This window comes from Populus alba, chromosome 13 (assembly GCF_005239225.2).
Source record: "Populus alba chromosome 13, ASM523922v2, whole genome shotgun sequence".
NCBI lineage: Eukaryota > Viridiplantae > Streptophyta > Magnoliopsida > Malpighiales > Salicaceae > Populus > Populus alba.
The window spans coordinates 5,759,821-5,776,447 of NC_133296.1; the positions used below are offsets into that span (position 1 = coordinate 5,759,821).

At 33.4% G+C, this 16,627-nt stretch overlaps 3 protein-coding genes across 18 annotated transcripts; 1 reads left to right on the plus strand and 2 right to left on the minus strand.

Moving 5' to 3' along the window:
• Positions 1-3,641: 3,641 nt before the first annotated feature.
• On the minus strand, positions 3,642-5,982 carry LOC118042424 (multiple C2 domain and transmembrane region protein 14). The gene is given in 1 exon segment (XM_035050083.2): positions 3,642-5,982. A coding segment is annotated over 1 exon segment (2,109 nt). The 3' UTR covers positions 3,642-3,873.
• A 57-nt stretch (positions 5,983-6,039) lies between these two features.
• Positions 6,040-6,855, minus strand: LOC118042423 (multiple C2 domain and transmembrane region protein 14). Its single transcript, XM_035050082.2, has one exon. The coding sequence runs from the start codon at positions 6,853-6,855 to the stop codon at positions 6,040-6,042; it is 816 nt and encodes a 271-aa protein (XP_034905973.1).
• A 1,255-nt stretch (positions 6,856-8,110) lies between these two features.
• Positions 8,111-16,401, plus strand: LOC118042425 (uncharacterized). 16 transcript variants are annotated; one of them, XM_073403791.1, is made up of 10 exons: positions 8,111-8,300; positions 8,417-8,488; positions 8,655-8,727; positions 8,824-8,890; positions 9,744-9,876; positions 10,451-10,579; positions 12,507-12,596; positions 13,561-13,653; positions 14,241-14,294; positions 15,044-16,401. In XM_073403791.1, the coding sequence occupies exons 2-6, from the start codon at positions 8,427-8,429 to the stop codon at positions 10,563-10,565; spliced, it is 450 nt and encodes a 149-aa protein (XP_073259892.1). In that variant the 5' UTR covers positions 8,111-8,300; positions 8,417-8,426; the 3' UTR covers positions 10,566-10,579; positions 12,507-12,596; positions 13,561-13,653; positions 14,241-14,294; positions 15,044-16,401. The 16 variants fall into 16 exon arrangements, 12 of the variants coding, with proteins under 12 accessions (XP_073259892.1, XP_073259891.1, XP_073259890.1 ...); XM_073403790.1 differs by lacking the exon at positions 13,561-13,653 and having other exon boundaries at positions 15,044-15,894; positions 16,052-16,401; XM_073403789.1 differs by lacking the exon at positions 13,561-13,653 and having other exon boundaries at positions 15,044-15,528; positions 15,613-16,401.
• Positions 16,402-16,627: the final 226 nt, after the last annotated feature.

The following is a 16,627-nucleotide window of genomic DNA, read 5'->3' on the forward strand; positions in this document are numbered from 1 at the left end:
TTTTCACAATAAAAATCAAAATATGTTAAAATCTAATCAAAATATACAAGAAAAATGCTACTAGGAATGAAGTTAAAAAACAACCTTCAAAAACTACTAAAGTCAATCAAAAGCTACTAGGAATGAACTGTTAAAGAGGTGACACGTGGGTACACTTGTTACTGTAGCTACCATAAGTGTAGATCCAAACACCAATAAGGATTGAGAGTAGGAAGTTGGGGATCAAGAGCATCTCAAATTCCTCTTCCTTTTCATATTGACAGGGAAGTCCATGACTACTAGAAAAGAGAGATTAATATGGAGGAAGTTTTGTTTTTTTTCCTCTTTCTCTCTCTTTCTCTTTTTTTATTCGGTGGTTTTAGTGGTATGGGTATTACAGGTTACTGGTGGTTGGTCACAACATGGAGATGCTGTGGTGGTGGTGGTGTGGAGGAGAGAAATGGATTGCCAAGTTTTGGGTTTGTGTGAATGAGTTATTGTCACATGATTCAAGTTAATGTGAAGGAACCATTGTCATGGGTTGGTTCAGGTTGGTGTGGAAGAGTTGTTGTTGTTGTTGATGTGATTTGTAAGGTTTTGGTAGTTGAATTTTGGCGAGGAGATGAAGATGGAAGAAAGAGAACTGGTGCAAATTTTTTCTGATTTTGTTTTTGTTCTTTTTTATTACATGAGACTATTTTTTTTTTAATTAGAAGATATTTTTTTACTTCTTCACTTTATGAATGAGATCCATACATTTTATAGTCAAAAATCAATTTTTCCATTCTTTAACTATGTAGAATCTTTGTTTTCTTTTTTACTTCAATGAGATTCATAATTAATTATTCTTAAAATATCTTCATTAAAGTACTCCATTAGTTCAAGTCAAATGCAATCTATTCAACATTATTTGAATCTCTACTTTATAGAAGATGATCTTTCTTTATTTTCAATCTTTGAATTTTCCTTATTTATTTTATCTTCCATTATATTATTTGATCCTTCATTATATCAGTCTCCTTTTTTTTTTTCCTTGCATATCATTTCACACCTTTATTTATTATTATTATTTAACTTGGCATAAAATAAACAAAAGTTTCAAAACTTATGAAATGATTGTAAATTAAGTTAATCACATTTGAAAACATAATTTTTTGAAAAATTTAAAACACGTTAAAAAATAAGGGTTAAAAAGGGTTATGAAAATCATCCCTGTATTTTTTTTATTTTTAAAAATATTTTAAAATCAATTTATTAAAATGATATTTAAGTGATTATCCAATTATGTCATTGTTTTTTTTTTTTTGAATAAAACTAAGGTTTTTCTATGATGATATTATCAATTAATTTATGAATAATTATGTATTAATATAATATGAAAATGTTAAAAAATACCTTTCTCGTTAATATTTAATGAGAATAAAATATCTATTTTTTATTTTTTTTTTACTTTTATATAATAATATATCAAATTTATCTATTTTTTTATTGATTTTTTATATGATTTGTTAAATTTATTGTTGTCATATGTGTTTTATATTGATGAGTAAAAATGATTAATTTATTATTTTTTTAATTGAAACTTGATCGTAATTAGTTTTTACTTAAAAAATAATATTTCTCACAAAAGGCATATTATCATCAATTTTTCAAATCATTATAGTTTCTCTATTTTGTTTTTGTTGTTATTTTTTATTTGCTGTGAATGTTTATTCCTAAAATTTCTTGCTAATTATACTAGTTCCTCTCTATGCTAAAACAATTAAGGTGCAATGCACATGTTTTATTATTCATATAAACACTAAGTTCGTTACTGTGCTTTTTTTTTTTTTTAACTTTTCATTTTCCTTTCTATTTCTTTTTTTTTTCTTTTAATTTTTTTCCTCTCAATTTCACCTTTTTTTTTTAATAGTTATCTATGTTATTTTTGAATCAACCAAGTTTAAAAGGTCATTTTAGGTTAAGTCTAATATTATTCAAGTTTAAACCAAAAGAGTCGAGTTGCGAGGTTTTTTGTTATGACAATTTCATCTTTCTTTTTCTTTCTTTTTTCTCAATTTTATCCTTAAACTTTTCTTTCTTTCCATTTTTTTTTTAATTTCATCATTTGTTTCTCAATTTCATCTTCATATATTTTTTAATGGTCTTTAGGGTTTTTTTTTTTTTTTACATACCAAGTTAACCAGATCATGTCAAGGCAACCCTCGTATGAGTTAAATTGGTCAATCAAGTTGTTTTTAGACCAAGTAAGTTGATTGTATCAATTCGAGGAGACTTCTATAAGGTTTAATTTAAAACTCAGACTAGATAAAGAGTTGAGGTCAATGATAACAATTGGCACCCATGGATCGGGTATTGCAATATCCATACCCAAACTGATTCTAATTTTTTTACTTGACCATGACCCAAACTTGATCGAGCATGAACCAAACCTGACCCAATCAGGTTTCAGGTATCCATCGAGTATCCACTGGACATCCATTGTTCATATGTTGGGTATCTATTGGATATCCATACTTGAACCTGAACCCAAAACCATTGCTTCATATTCTCTCCAAATAGAAACAACACTTGAATCACTACACTGGCCATAAATCTATCATCTACTGTCAGCTTGAGATGATTTTTTTGATATGTTATGTGCCTTAGTATTAGCTACAAGCAGATTGTTCGGATTGTGATTATATTCCTCCGTTTGAGCATTTTTGGGATTGCAATATTTCTGGAAAAATTGTGTTGGGGGAAGAAAAAGTTGCTAGCCTATCCAGCTTCTATTCACCATTGGATCTGCTCTAATTTTGGTAGGGAGGTTCGCCCAACTCTTCTCTTTACTCTGAATGGTGGAGATCGGATTTGGAACCACTTTACACAAATTGGAATTTTGGGTTCATTTTTTTTTCCAATTTTTAGGTCAGCTCTGTTCCTCGTTAATAACGGCTATTTTAACCATTGGATTAGGCTAGTTTTTATTTTATATCTATATATATATATATATATATATTAGAGGTGATTAATTATCTCAAACTTGACCATTGAAATTTATGCGGTTTACCTTTATTTGTGAGTTTTACTTGGTTTGTAATTTGGTGGTTTGGTTAAAAAAAGAAAAAGAAAAAAAAAAAAGTAAGTGTGAATCGCGAGTCTGTGTGGAGATGTAAGTGAGAAACTCTAGTTTATCTATAAATAAATATGAGGATATATGTGTGATTTTTTTTTTAAGATTTTAAGGTTATATTTATACTTTGGGTTGGGTTGGGTATGGGCAGAATTTTGAGTCATGTAAAGTAATATCTATACTCTACCTGAACTCAATCTTTTCAATTCAGGTATCATCCGAACCCGACCCAAACGAGAAAAAATTAATATCTGTTTGGGCAAATTTGGGTTAATATTAATTGGATTCAGGTGAAATTGACATTTCTAGTTGAGGCAAAGGTTTTTTTTTTCCTGTTAATTTGTAATTTTTTTCTCAATTTCATTGTCATAATTTTTTAATGGTTGATCAAGTTGTCTTTAAACCTATCAAGTCAGCTAAATAAAAAATCATTTCGAGAGATTTAAAAGTTAATTTGATGAATTGAATTTAATAATAATGTAAAAATTATTCTTCACGACATAAACATTTTTTATATTAAAAATAAAGGAAAACAAGTCATGTAAACTAGTATTGTGAATATCCATCCTTTCACCAACCCAATCTCATAAATGATAAAAATAACGGTAACCTTTTCCATTTTATACATGCAAGAGGTACACTTTACTGACTTGAAAGCTTTACTTTTTGCTAAAAAATAACTAATAAATCAATCATTGGTTATAAACCATATTAGAAAACACACTTTTCCGTGATTATAACTTCACCAAAAAAGTGAACAAAAACGCGCTACAACACTTTTAAAGAATTTGGTCCAAAAATGACGGCAATCGCCTGAAAAAACTAACCGGGATTGATGGCATGTCATCACGGAACCTTGGGTGGCGGAGGTAATAAAACCCGGACCCTAATACAAACATCTTAAATGGAACCACATAAAATACCAATGAAGCAACTAAGCAAAACACCACAAAAATCCCAGTAGCCCTTAGATCCCTCCAATTCCATAAAGCTTCTAAGCGCTCCCCGTTGGATGCAAAATCACCTAAGAGTGTTTGGGCTCCGCCAGCCAGTGCTCGCAACCTATCATATCGGATTCGAACCACATCCTGCGATCGTGTGGTTGGGAATCCATCAAACTCTTCATCAAGCTCATCAAGTCCCACCATGTCCACATAAGAGAGCCTAGAGTCCATGTTGAGTGGGACCTTTTGACGGTAGCGAAATCTGAACGCTAAGATCAGGAAGGCATACATGAATATGGTAGGGAGCACCAGATGTGGACATAACACAATAGCTATAAGGAGCACGTGTATGAGAATAGTAGTGGGTGGATGCAACCAGGTGCGAATCCCTTCAATCCAACATGCCAAAGTAGCGACGCGTGTGAGACACCCCACCACCCTAAACCAATTAGCCTTGCTCTTCCTCATGCTCCACATGTGTGTGTCGCTATCCAACATGAACTGGACCACTTCCTAGCCAAGTGGTGGCTCGGACCTGGTTAACCGAGTAGTAACCAAATGCATTGCCATATGTCGTAAAATGTCTTGTTGGGCTGGACCCAAAGGCTTCACATAATGCATTCTAGGCAGCATTAGTGAAGTGTAAGCTTGAATTAGATTTAACCAGGATGAGCATGAAAATCTAATGGCTATTTCAATCTCTCCCATTTTCTTGGCCCCACTAGGAAGTAACACCATAAGAGAATATTGATTCAAGTACACTCGATTAGTATCAAGGGTTGATAAACGGATCCTTACTTTACCGACCCTAACATCTTTGCCTTGTTTTGCTGCAGCTTCATCATGCTTGTACCTTCCATTATCAAATACACCAATGGTTAGCACAGTGCATGGATCATATACATCCCACGTGTATTGCTCGTTCCACCGTGGATTAAATCGATCGAGGATTGTACGGGTCCGAACCCACTTGGGCCCATACTTAGCCACCACATAAGCATCTGTGGTCCCACAGGTACCATCCTTTGTTTTCACAGGAAGCAAATTAGTGGCTCCTCGGATTCCAACTTCAAGCAATCAAATTGGAGCCTTGGCTAGCTGTTTAGCTGCTGCTCGAACATCACTAGTCACGTGAGCTGCCTCATCTAGAACGTGATACCCACCTTCTAAACACACTCTCACGTGTATCCTTCCCGTGTAGGGTTTGGTGTCATCACCTACCAAATTAAACCATCTTGATTTAAGCTCTGCCTGATCATCTGTCCTCCTTTCTATGCTTGCCACGTGTATTTTAACGTGCCCCACTGACTGCCCATTAGTAACATCCTCCACTGTCAAAGTCAAGAATGGCTCAAACAACTCAGCCGCCACAAAAACCAAATCCTCATTCCAAGTCGGATTAGCCGAGCTAGAAGATGTCGACCCAACAGAAGTCCTACCTGTTTTAAAAAGCTGGGCCCCAAGTTGAGCTTTAACATAAAGTTCAGGGTTTCGAGCCTTACCTGAACCTAAATGCAAATCTTGGGTTTGGATAACCGTTAGTCTCAAATACCAAAGCTTTGGCGACAGATACACCTTGGCTCTGGTCTCCGGTAATAACCCACCTGAATCCGATTGCCAAGCCTCTTGAAATGCCTCATCAGCCTGAGTCCCAATCCAAACGGCGAGCATGACTTCATTTCCCGCAAAGTTCTCCGATTCCAAAGCGTACCATTGTGGAGCCAAAGGACTATCCGGGGGCACTCTCTTGGGCACCTCTTGCAAATCAAAAGATACAGTACCCAGAGAACACTCTTGTGTTGCCTCTTCATTCTCTTTCTTCTCTTCTGTCCAAACTGAAACTTCTAAAGAAGTTGAATTCAGTCCTTCTTTATCGAAAGCGAAGACTTTATCCCAGTCTTTGTCACTCTGGCTCTTGGTTTTGATACTGTGTGTACCAATCATGAGCTTGGCATAAACTGGGCTTTTGGATTCATTTTTTCCTGTTTTGGCTTTCACTACTCAAACATAGAGAAACGACATGCGATCCACCAAATCATAAGCGCTTCGACCTCGATCACTGGTTAAAGACCGGAGTTCAAAATCACTGATTGTCACCTCAGATCTTCTTACAATCTCTGCCTTTTCCTTTTTTTCTTTCGATGGCTTCTTTTCACTCTCGACCAACGGCAGATTCTCCACTTTAACTGGAGGAGCTGCCTCGTCAGGTTTTTTGGGATTCTCCTCTTGTGGTGGTGGACTTGGTTTCTCCTCTTCTTTTTTTGCCTCTTTATTGGACTCCGTCTTTGGCTCTTCTTTCTTCTCCTCTTCTTTTTTCTCTTCATCGGGTTTCGCCTCTTCTGCTGGCTTATTCTCTTCTGTCTCTGGTGCCTTCTCCTCAGGTTTTTGCTCTGCTGGTGGAGCCGGAGGATCTTCATCGATGTAATAGACTTTCAGCCCCAGCTCTTCTTTAATCTGCGAAAACACGCTTCGTTTCTCCAACGGATAATAAACAAGAGTCTCTCCTCCAGATTTAACGAAAGCACTACCAGCAATCCGTACTTTTCCCAGAAAAGTGCTTCTTTTACCTATCTTCTTGTCATTGTAAAGACTGATCTCTAAAGTCTCAGCAGCCATAGAGTCAGTATCGTGGACAAGAAATTCAAGCTTCTCATCCCACTCTGGATTCAGATCTCTGAGCTTGGTCTTTGTTCTCCTTATTTGGCCATCAAAATCTACAGTAGCAAATGCACTTGCTGTTCCTTGGCCATCTTTTGGCATCAAGTTTCTGGCATTGCAAACCTCAACTATCAGTTTCCTTGTACATGTTTCTGCCATTATTTTGATCTTTGGTATCGGAAAAAAACAATCAACGAGTTGTAATAAAATGAGAGAAATTAAGGATCAAGAACTGAAGAACAAACAAAATGGTTAAAGAAAATGTTTTCAGAGAGAGAGTTTTCACTTTTTAGAGAGTGAACTGTAAAGGGAGTGGCGATGGGTATAAAATGGAAGGGAGGGGTGAGATCGCAGGGTTTAAAAAGTCATGAAAGGGAGTGTGGACACGTCAGGAACTACACGTAGGACAAGAGCGGACACGTTGAGAGACTTTGGGCTGCGAGACTTTGGGAATGTAGTACGGTAGTGGAGGGAGGCAAGAGCAACGAGAGCTGAGCAGCGTGCCTGGTGCTGTTTTGGGTAAATATATAGAAATATGTTTGCGGATGTGTACTAATTTGGCAGTCTTTTGCCTTGTGATTTGAAATTGTATTTTTTAAAAAAAAATTTTTTTTAAAGTTTTTTAAATTAATATAATTTAATTTTGTAAAATTATTTTGATATGTTAATATTAAAAATAATTATTTTAAAAATAAAAAAATATTATTTTAATACATTTTTAAAATATAAAAGCACTTTAAAAAATAATAACAGTCATATTTCCAGTCACACACGAGTGAGGTTGTGTTTTTTTTTTTTACCATAAAAATATAATTTTTAATTAATTATAAAAGTTGTGATTTAAATAACTAGGTGTGAAGTAATTTTATGAGTATGTTTAATATTATGATAATTTTTGTAGTTATGATTTTAAAAAATTAAATTTAAAATAATTTAGTTTTTGTTATGATTGGTTGGATTAAAATATGTATTTGATTAAAAATATGATTAAAATTATTATTAAATAAAAAATAATTAAAAGATATTTAATTAAAACTATTGTTGAAAGTATTATTAATAATAAAATAACTAAAAAAACATATAATATAATTTTAAATTATATTATTATACACTAAATTATTAATACTTATTAATATAATAATATAATATTAAAATTTTATTTTTATTGTTCCATCAATTATTTTTTGGTTAAAGATTTTGCTAAAGTATAGGAAATTATTTATTAAGAGCTCATTCTGGCATGCGTATTGTGTCAATGGTCTTTCTCTCTCTTTTTTGGTCGGCAAAACACAAATTGAAAAAAAAAGGTAAAATTTAAGGTTATTTTGGTCTCACTGTATTTTCAACGGTTCTTTCCCTGTTTTGAAAAAAGAGAAGCTTATAAAGATAAACCAATAACTCCAGTTACGTTAACGTCAACGCCGTTCTAAAGTTTCGCTCCTTTTCCCAAATAAAAAATGTTTGATATCAAAATTTCACAATTTCGCGTAAATCAAACCTAATTTAATTATCTCCTCCTTTTCAAAACCCTAATTACTGTCTAACCAAACCTAATTCTCAACCATGTTATAAGCGAACAATTTCTGTTTTGATTGCAGAGAAAGGTAAGAAAATCGAAAATCTCAGTTTCGAAACACTCGTCCAAATAATATATATATATATATATATATATATATATATATATATATATTTAAATTTTGAGTTTCTCCTGTTTTGACAGTGAATAAGCAATGAAGTTTTGCAGCTCTTGTGGAAAAAAGGTCTCCACAACTCGCGAAGATGATGAAATCGAGTAATTAATTAAATTTTCAATGCATTGGTTTTTTTTATTTATTATTTAATGTAATGTGGAATTTCGATTTTTATTTGGATCGTTTTTCTTTTTTACTGAAATCTTATGCCAGTGGATAAATAATGAAGCAAATAAATTTCTTTTATTTTGTGCTGGTTTTGTGAAGGTCATGCAATATCTGCGGGAAAGTTTTGGCGTTTCCGGGTCTTAGAGCTAATCCCCGATTTATAAATGGGGAGGTGTGGTCTTGATCTTTTCTTTTCGTCAACTTTTATCTGTTTTGTACGTTTTATTCTGTTTTTATTATATTCTTACCACATACATTTTATTTGTAGGTAGTGCCGAGACTACTATCGAAAATCCCAAGTGAAAACATTTCACGGGAAAGATTGTATGAAAAAGGTTTGTTTTGTTGCGCTTCTTTCCTTGTTTGTTCTACAATACATCTGTTTCCTATAAAAAAGTTTCGAGCATGTGCCATTGTTTTCAAATTTCTTGCTGGAATAGATAGAAAACTGTGTTTCCTTGCCAAAAGTTGAAACTGGAATGACCATGTTTCTATTTTTTCAAGTTTGTGAAAGTTGAAGTTTTACTTACTAATTGAGCTAAATTATTTGAATTTTGATTAGTGTAGTTAGCTAACTAGTATATATGCTTTTTAATAATTTGGTTAAAAAAAAGTTTTATGAAGAGTACACCATCATTTTTCTGCAAAGTGCTGTTGGTTGCTATTTATCACAAGAATTATTGTTTAAATTTGTATAATTTATGCATTTTAGTCCAATTTCAACCCGATAAACTGCATGGAGAAGATGATATGATTTCTAATTATTTTGATGACTCAAATGACTTTTTTAATATAGATGATGCTGAGGTGAACAACCATTTTTGTGTTTTTCTAGGCATACCACCACTTGTCTAATTCCACCTTTGAATCTTATGTATGTTTGATGAATATGAAAATGAAGAGTTAGTGTAGGAGATTTAAAAATTCAAATAGCATTTGCTGATTTCTCTGCTCACGGTTGCTTTGGTGGCCTTCTTGCCAGAAATATCAGAGGAATTAATTCAAGTAAAAGTAATCATATTTCCTATTTCCTACAACTTATAGCTGAATTCTATGCACAGCGTTGCTGTTATATCTGATCTTTCATGTTCCAAAAACAACCACAATTTTTTAAGCATGAATTGCAACTCTGAAGATATAGAAACCAGCGTGATTCCGTGTTCAAGCTCTGTGATTTGTGATTTACAGGAACACTCATGCCATCTTCACTCCTGCTTGCTATTGCTGTTATCATAGATGTTATTATTCAAGATTTGTCTCGTTCTAGTATAATTTTGCTCTCTCTTGTGAGTGCATGTGTTCAGCGATCATGCATATGCAGGTTTGTTTGTGCTTGCCCTTGGGATTTTCAGGAACTCTTATGCAATCTTCTTCATGCCAGCTAAATTGATTTCTAGTGCCTTTTGTTATCATAAATACTATTTTAAACAAGATTTGTGTTGTTCTGGTGTTGCCTTGTGCACTCTTGTGAGTGTGTGCACATGCAGTCTGTGTGATGCAATCTTTCATAGGAGTACCACCTAAGAAAGATTGCATCACACAAAATGCATCACACAACCAAAAAGCATAATTGCTGGAAATTTTGTTCATAAAAGCTTATTCTGAAAATAAAACCAACATGCTTCTAAACTGTCAAGTCCTTAAGACTCCTAACCTAACAAGGACTTAAAAATCTTAAGTTAGAATATATACTATTCCTACATAAACCTACGTAATTAATGACTAATAAGACAAAAAAATATACAATAAAATCCTAGACCTAGACAATTTCTAGAAATATGGAAACTAAAGAAACACCCCTGTGTTTGAAAATCTGACACAAAATACAAGAATTCTGCTTGTTTTCTTGTCTGCATCATTTAGGTATTGTTAGTTGGTGAATCTGCTATTTGCAGGAGCAGGCAGCCAGAGAAACAGCTGCAGCTGCTGCCAAGGAAGCTTGGGAGGAGAATTTCAAGAATTGTCCAGAGGAACTGCAAGCTGCTGCAAAGGAGCGTGAAGCAGCTATAGAAAATTTCAAAAAGGTAAATACCTGGTTGAAACCTTGGAGATTCCAGTTACTTTTATCATTGGAAGATCAACTACAGATTACAATCTTGTAAAATATTCCCTTTTTCTTTACTTAAAAGTAGCCATGGGTGTCTTCATGTGAAATGAGAGTGAAAATTTTGTTATTTACTTTTCCTTGCCAAAGTTTTTAGTTCAAACCATTTGTGCAAAGAAATTAGGTGTAAAAGATTCTTAATCATCAAATAAATAAAGCTTAACCCATTTACTTTTTCATTTGTTTTTTTTTGCAACTTTTGAAATGCAAATATTCCTAAATTCAATAGGCATGTAAAAGTTTCTGCACCTTTTCATTCGTTTATATTTTGTCAAAAAGTGACAAAATCTCTGGGTTTGGTATGTGTTTCCTATTACTTCAATTTCCTATAATCAACTGAGCAAATTAAAAGAGCATGAACATTATTCAACATGGCTCCATTTTCTCAATTCCCCTCCTTGAAAATGATAACGGTTTTTGTGAATTATCCTGTCAAAGAGGTTCTTCAATATTTGCAGTTCGTTGGGTTCATCTAAGAATATAACTTACATTTTTATGCTTTTTTTCTGTTAACTATCTGGCAAGTGTTCCAATGACCCCCAAAGATACATACAACTGATATCTGAAAATATTTTAATTTCATAATTCTTATCACAAGTCTAGGTGTATGACTTGAGCTGTTTTTTGTATTTTTAAAATCTATTTCTTTTGCTTTTGTTCTTTTAATGCATGGTTGAAATTGTTGCAATGTCTTTTCGACAAAATCACTCAGCATTGGGAATAGGAATAAAGCTCCAATCCTTAAAGGTTTTTCTTTAATTGGTATTGGTATATCTTACTTGGTAAAGAACAAATGGAGTCTTATCTTGGGGCACCCATGAGGAGAGTCTGGCTCATGTACTTACAGGAGTTGGAGTGCGATTAGCCTGTTCGTTAGAGCAAGGAGAGGCAATTTTTATTTGAATGCATAAGAATATAGTTTTATGGTAGTCTGAAAGTAAGAGATACTGAGCCACTTCTATTGTTCTTACTTTTAAATGTTGATTATTTATTTATATTTGTCTGCTAAAACATTCAAATTGCCTTGTCAAACTTTCTTAGACATGAATTAATTTTCAGGTTTTAATAGATCTAGAAATTCACATTGTACTATCCTTTGAATTTGATTAGTTTTTTCCTTTATAATTGTCATACACAAAGATGCATGCATAAAAGCACTTATTTTCTATTTATTTCTCCAAAAAACATTCCAATTTATATTTGAAGAATCACACTTATTTTCCATTTATTTCTCCAAAAAACAGTTTTACTATTTTATTTCATAAAAGCATTAGATCTTTTTTACCCATCAATATCAATATACAAACTCGTGGTCCAGTAGCCTGCTCTATTTGTGAGTTCATGAATGCCATCCATGTTTCACACAATTCTATCCAGGGTGACCATTTTTCTATCCATGTACCCCCCCCTCCCCCATTCAGCTACAATGCTCATCATTCCTGCATTTGTAACATCACTTGTTGAGTTTTAGTTGACTTGTTATGGTTTTGGCCAAATTATTTGCACAACAAATAAAACCTCCAGGATCAGTCATCACCAGAAAAATTTCAACATTACATTTTTAGTTATAAACCAAAAAGTTTTTTATAGTGACAATTATTTGATTTTATGTTTTGTTCATCTTGCATCAATTCATATTCTATGATACATATGATTTACAAAATGAATGCGTTGACATTATGGAGGAATATGTCAACTGCTCAAATAGTAAGCCTGCATGCATGGCTGCTATGACTGATCGTACTTGCAACTCTTTCCTGGTTAAAAATTGTACTTGTATTTACTTTTGATTTTCCTGCTATGGGGTTATGTCATTTGATTAATCTTCTTTGAAACTTTATCTGCAGGGAAGGCAACATTAACGAGTAGCAGAAGCTAGGAACTCAGTTCCTGCTAAATCTGCTGCAGAAGCCGTCCACCAAATGCTAACTATGAAGGTATAAGACATGGACATGATACAAGAATTTATTTCTAATAACACCGTCCTTATGATAGCATTTCTATTGTGAAATTCTTAACTTAAAAGAATAGAATTTGAAAGTAGAAAAACTGGGGTTGTTGGCAATAGAATTTGAACAATGTGGACCATGGGTTTTGAAAATCAGATTCTAGGATTGTCAGCAATAAATATAATAAATATGGAACAACTATGGCAGTCATGTCTTACTGCTTTTCTGATTGAATTTTAGTTTAACCATATAATTAGTCATAGGAAGGGCCTAATCTAGTTGATGTCTTTTGGATCATGTGAATCAAGTTATAAACTCCATTCTCATATGCATGAATAATTTCTTGCTAATGGATTGTGTGATATTTCGATGTACAATTTTGGGTGTATCAATACAGAACACCATCATCTGATGTGTGAATGTAGGTGCACTCTTGCCTGCTTATTACAAACAAATAAATGCATCCATGCGTCAAAATATATATGAAAATTAGTACATTTGCTTGATGTTCAAGATAAGAATGTAGAACTGAGCTATACTTTCCTGACCTCTTCTAAGAATATAAGAAATCTTAAATATGAGCATAACATAAACAAGGGTGGGAGTTGCAGTAGATTGATGAAATACCGTGGGAAGGAATGACGAAAGAATACCATGGTGGAGTGACATATTATAGAAATTTTGTACTAGCCTTCTGCTACTCAACCAAAAAGGCAGCTAACTAATAATATTTTCCTCTTTTAGCCCTTGCTGAAGAAGCAGCAAAAAGATGCAACCCAGCTTTAAACTTCTTATTTAGTTAGCTAACTGCTATGGTGCAACTAATTTATCTAAGATTTTTCATTTGGGTAGCTAGTTTTATCAGTCATTTTCTCAGCTTGTTGTCATATTGTTTTGTCACTTGGTATGCCCTACTACTTTTCCTTTGTTTTATTTTTTTCATATGACCAAGGATACAAAATAGTGGCTTCGGTAGAGCAAACCTCATGAATCTTAGGCATACAATCTGAATTAAGGCAGTGAATAAGAACATTATTGTCACTTGGTATGCCCTACTACTTTACTACTTTTTAAATGATTCATGCAGCTATTAACGAGAATCTAGTAGGATATTGCATCAACACGTGTCAAAGTTTAAGACAAGCAGTCTATGTATTCTATCATGTTCACACTCACCTAAAAAGATAAAAAAAGAAGAAAAGTTCTGGCTTTTTCAATGGAGAAATCTGAAATCTTCATATTACTATAGGAAGTTCGAAATTTCAAGTAACACTCAAAAGTGAAAGACAAATGACATTTAATAGTCCAGAAACGTTTTTGGACAGATCCATAATACATTGGGGTTTACTGACTCAAAACCTTTAGCAATGCAATATTATCCATTCCAAAAGAACAAAGAAGGCTAGTCATATTTTCTGTTGATTTCATAAGAAAAAGAACAAATATTTAATCTACAAGTACTTCCTATCGATCATTCATGGTTCATTGCATGCACATGCAAGCTTTCTGTACAAGTGTCTCTAAATAGTACCTTCATTTTTTTAAAGGTTCACTAGAATTCTCACCGTGGAATTTGTGGATCATGCTGCTTCTTTTGTTTAGTGAGAAATGTGAACATTATTTCTTTGTCAGAGATGCAGTTCCAAGATCAACTATGATACATTGAAGAAACTCTTTGAGGAACCTGTAAGTTGTGTCATTTATCGTGTCTTCTCTTCCTTGAAGCATTATACAAATGCTTTTGCTTTTAGTTTATTTAAATTAATTTTAGTTCCTCTTGCATATTCTTAAACAAGCAGTCCCATGTTCTGATCTAAATTATCACAAGGGAAATGTTCAGATTTCTGTTCAACTTATAACATGTAACTTGTTTTCACTTGTATTATTCATTTGGTGCAAAGACATATTCTGAACCTCTTTATAAGAATCTTTTTTGCTGACTACTGTTGAATGACATGGTCAGGAGCTGTTCTCACAAATGACAGATGAAAGTAATAAATCTAAATTATTAACTATAAATAATAGTTATACTCTTATATAAAAGAATTATTCAAGGTCTTCCCTCAGTTTACGGGTTTTACTTGAAGGCTTATGCCTCTATCTATGTTTGTGAAGGCTTGCTACTTTTCGTGTTCCATAAGTTTTGAGTTCTAGATAAACAAACATGACTGTGCCCAAGTCTGAATCGATCTTTTCATACATTTTGTTGACTGGCATCACACAAGAAAATGAACAGTGCGCCTTGTTTTGGATAAAGGAAGAGTTTTTTCCTTAAAAGTTTCTCTTGTGCATGGACTATTATTCCAGTTCTTTTTTCTTTTCCCTTTCTAGATGAGGATTTAGTAACTGCATAAGCATAAAAAACCGTTTGCTCCCTGTTCAATATTTTTGGGTTCCCATGCATTTACATGTAAGTCATTCATGTTTTCTTATAGGGGACTGAGGATGCCAAGAAACTGCGCTGAATCTCTCTGACAATGTTGAGAAGTTGTCTAATACAAATGGCGGAGATCTTGAATTAGAGGACATGAACCAAAATGATGGTTTCAGGTCACAAGATGAAAACAAGGATGATGATGATGATCTTTGTAATGATATTGCTGATGAAAGATGTGTTTGTGATTATGATGATAAATAACCCCAGAAGACATTTTGATAATTGATACATTCTCTGTGCTGTTCCATTAGCAATTTAGCTCGTTCTTCTTCTGCTGCTTTCCCTTGGTAGCAGATTCAGTTCTTTATATTGTAGAGTGAAATTTGATTTTTCCCTTTTCTTTTGTAAATTGGTTTTGCCAACAATTATTTCTCTAGTTCTTTCTATTTATTACTAGTCCTGACCCGTTGTCCCCAAGAATTTATCAGGTGCGCAGTAAATCGAAGTCTAATGGCATTTTTCATGCCAGGAGCAAACACATAGGTACGATATTATTTTATGTGCATTCTCTGCAAGGATGAGAGGTATTTGACATGGTTCATTATTGAAGTGGAAATCAAATTGCAGATATAATGACAAAGTCGCTTAAACGAACAATGTTTACGAAGCTAAGGAGTTTACTTGATGAAAGAATTTCAGAATTTGTCTTGTAAACTGGTGTGTAAATATTACCAGTTTAAGGGAGAAAATTTGGAATAAAAAGCTGTTTACAGTTTTTTGTGGAAGATCATTTCAGGAGAGAATCAGGTGCTGAACTATTCTCTAGATAATCAACCAGCAATGCTATTTTATAGCTGATACCAAGTCATTAGGAAGTTTATGCTATTAGCAATAATCCTAGCTAGTTAGGTAAGATTTTAATCATTGCTTTCCTTCCAAGTTATGCACTGTTCATTTAAGATTGAACTTATTTGAATAAATGGTAAATTTCATATTCCTTTCGGTCTGATATTTTTTCAATCTATTCTTGCACTAACATATGGTATCAAATCCTTAAAATTACGAGGGGAGGGAGACACGAGAGACAGCTTGTGGGGAGAGTGAATCCCAAGTGAACAGTGAACGAAAGCAACTCTGAAATTACAGTAGGAATCACCACTGGCATCTGATTACTTTGTGCAGCCTGCAACCCCATGCTTTGATGGTCATTATGACCTTTGGAGTATGTTGATGGAAGACCTTTTAAGATCCAAAGTGAATTGGCATCTTGTAGAGTTTGACATTCATGAAGGAGAAACATCAACAAATGCAGCATATAAAAAGATTCATAATGTATAAAATCTGAAGGATCTCAAGGCAAACAACTATTTGTTTCAAGTTATAGATCATTTTCTACCTGAAATTATTCTATAGAAAGATGGCTCCTATCGGACTCCATAAAGAAGAAATATCAAATGACAATCAAAGTAAAACGACAACATTTTTAAACTTTTTTTAAAGAGTTTGAAAAGTCAGGAGAGTTAGTAGATGAGTATTTATCTAAATAACTAGCTATAACTAGTAAAATGAGATTTCATAGAAGATGTTATATTGATGGAAAATGTTTTGCTATAATGATATCAAAGTTTAACTATGTTTGTTT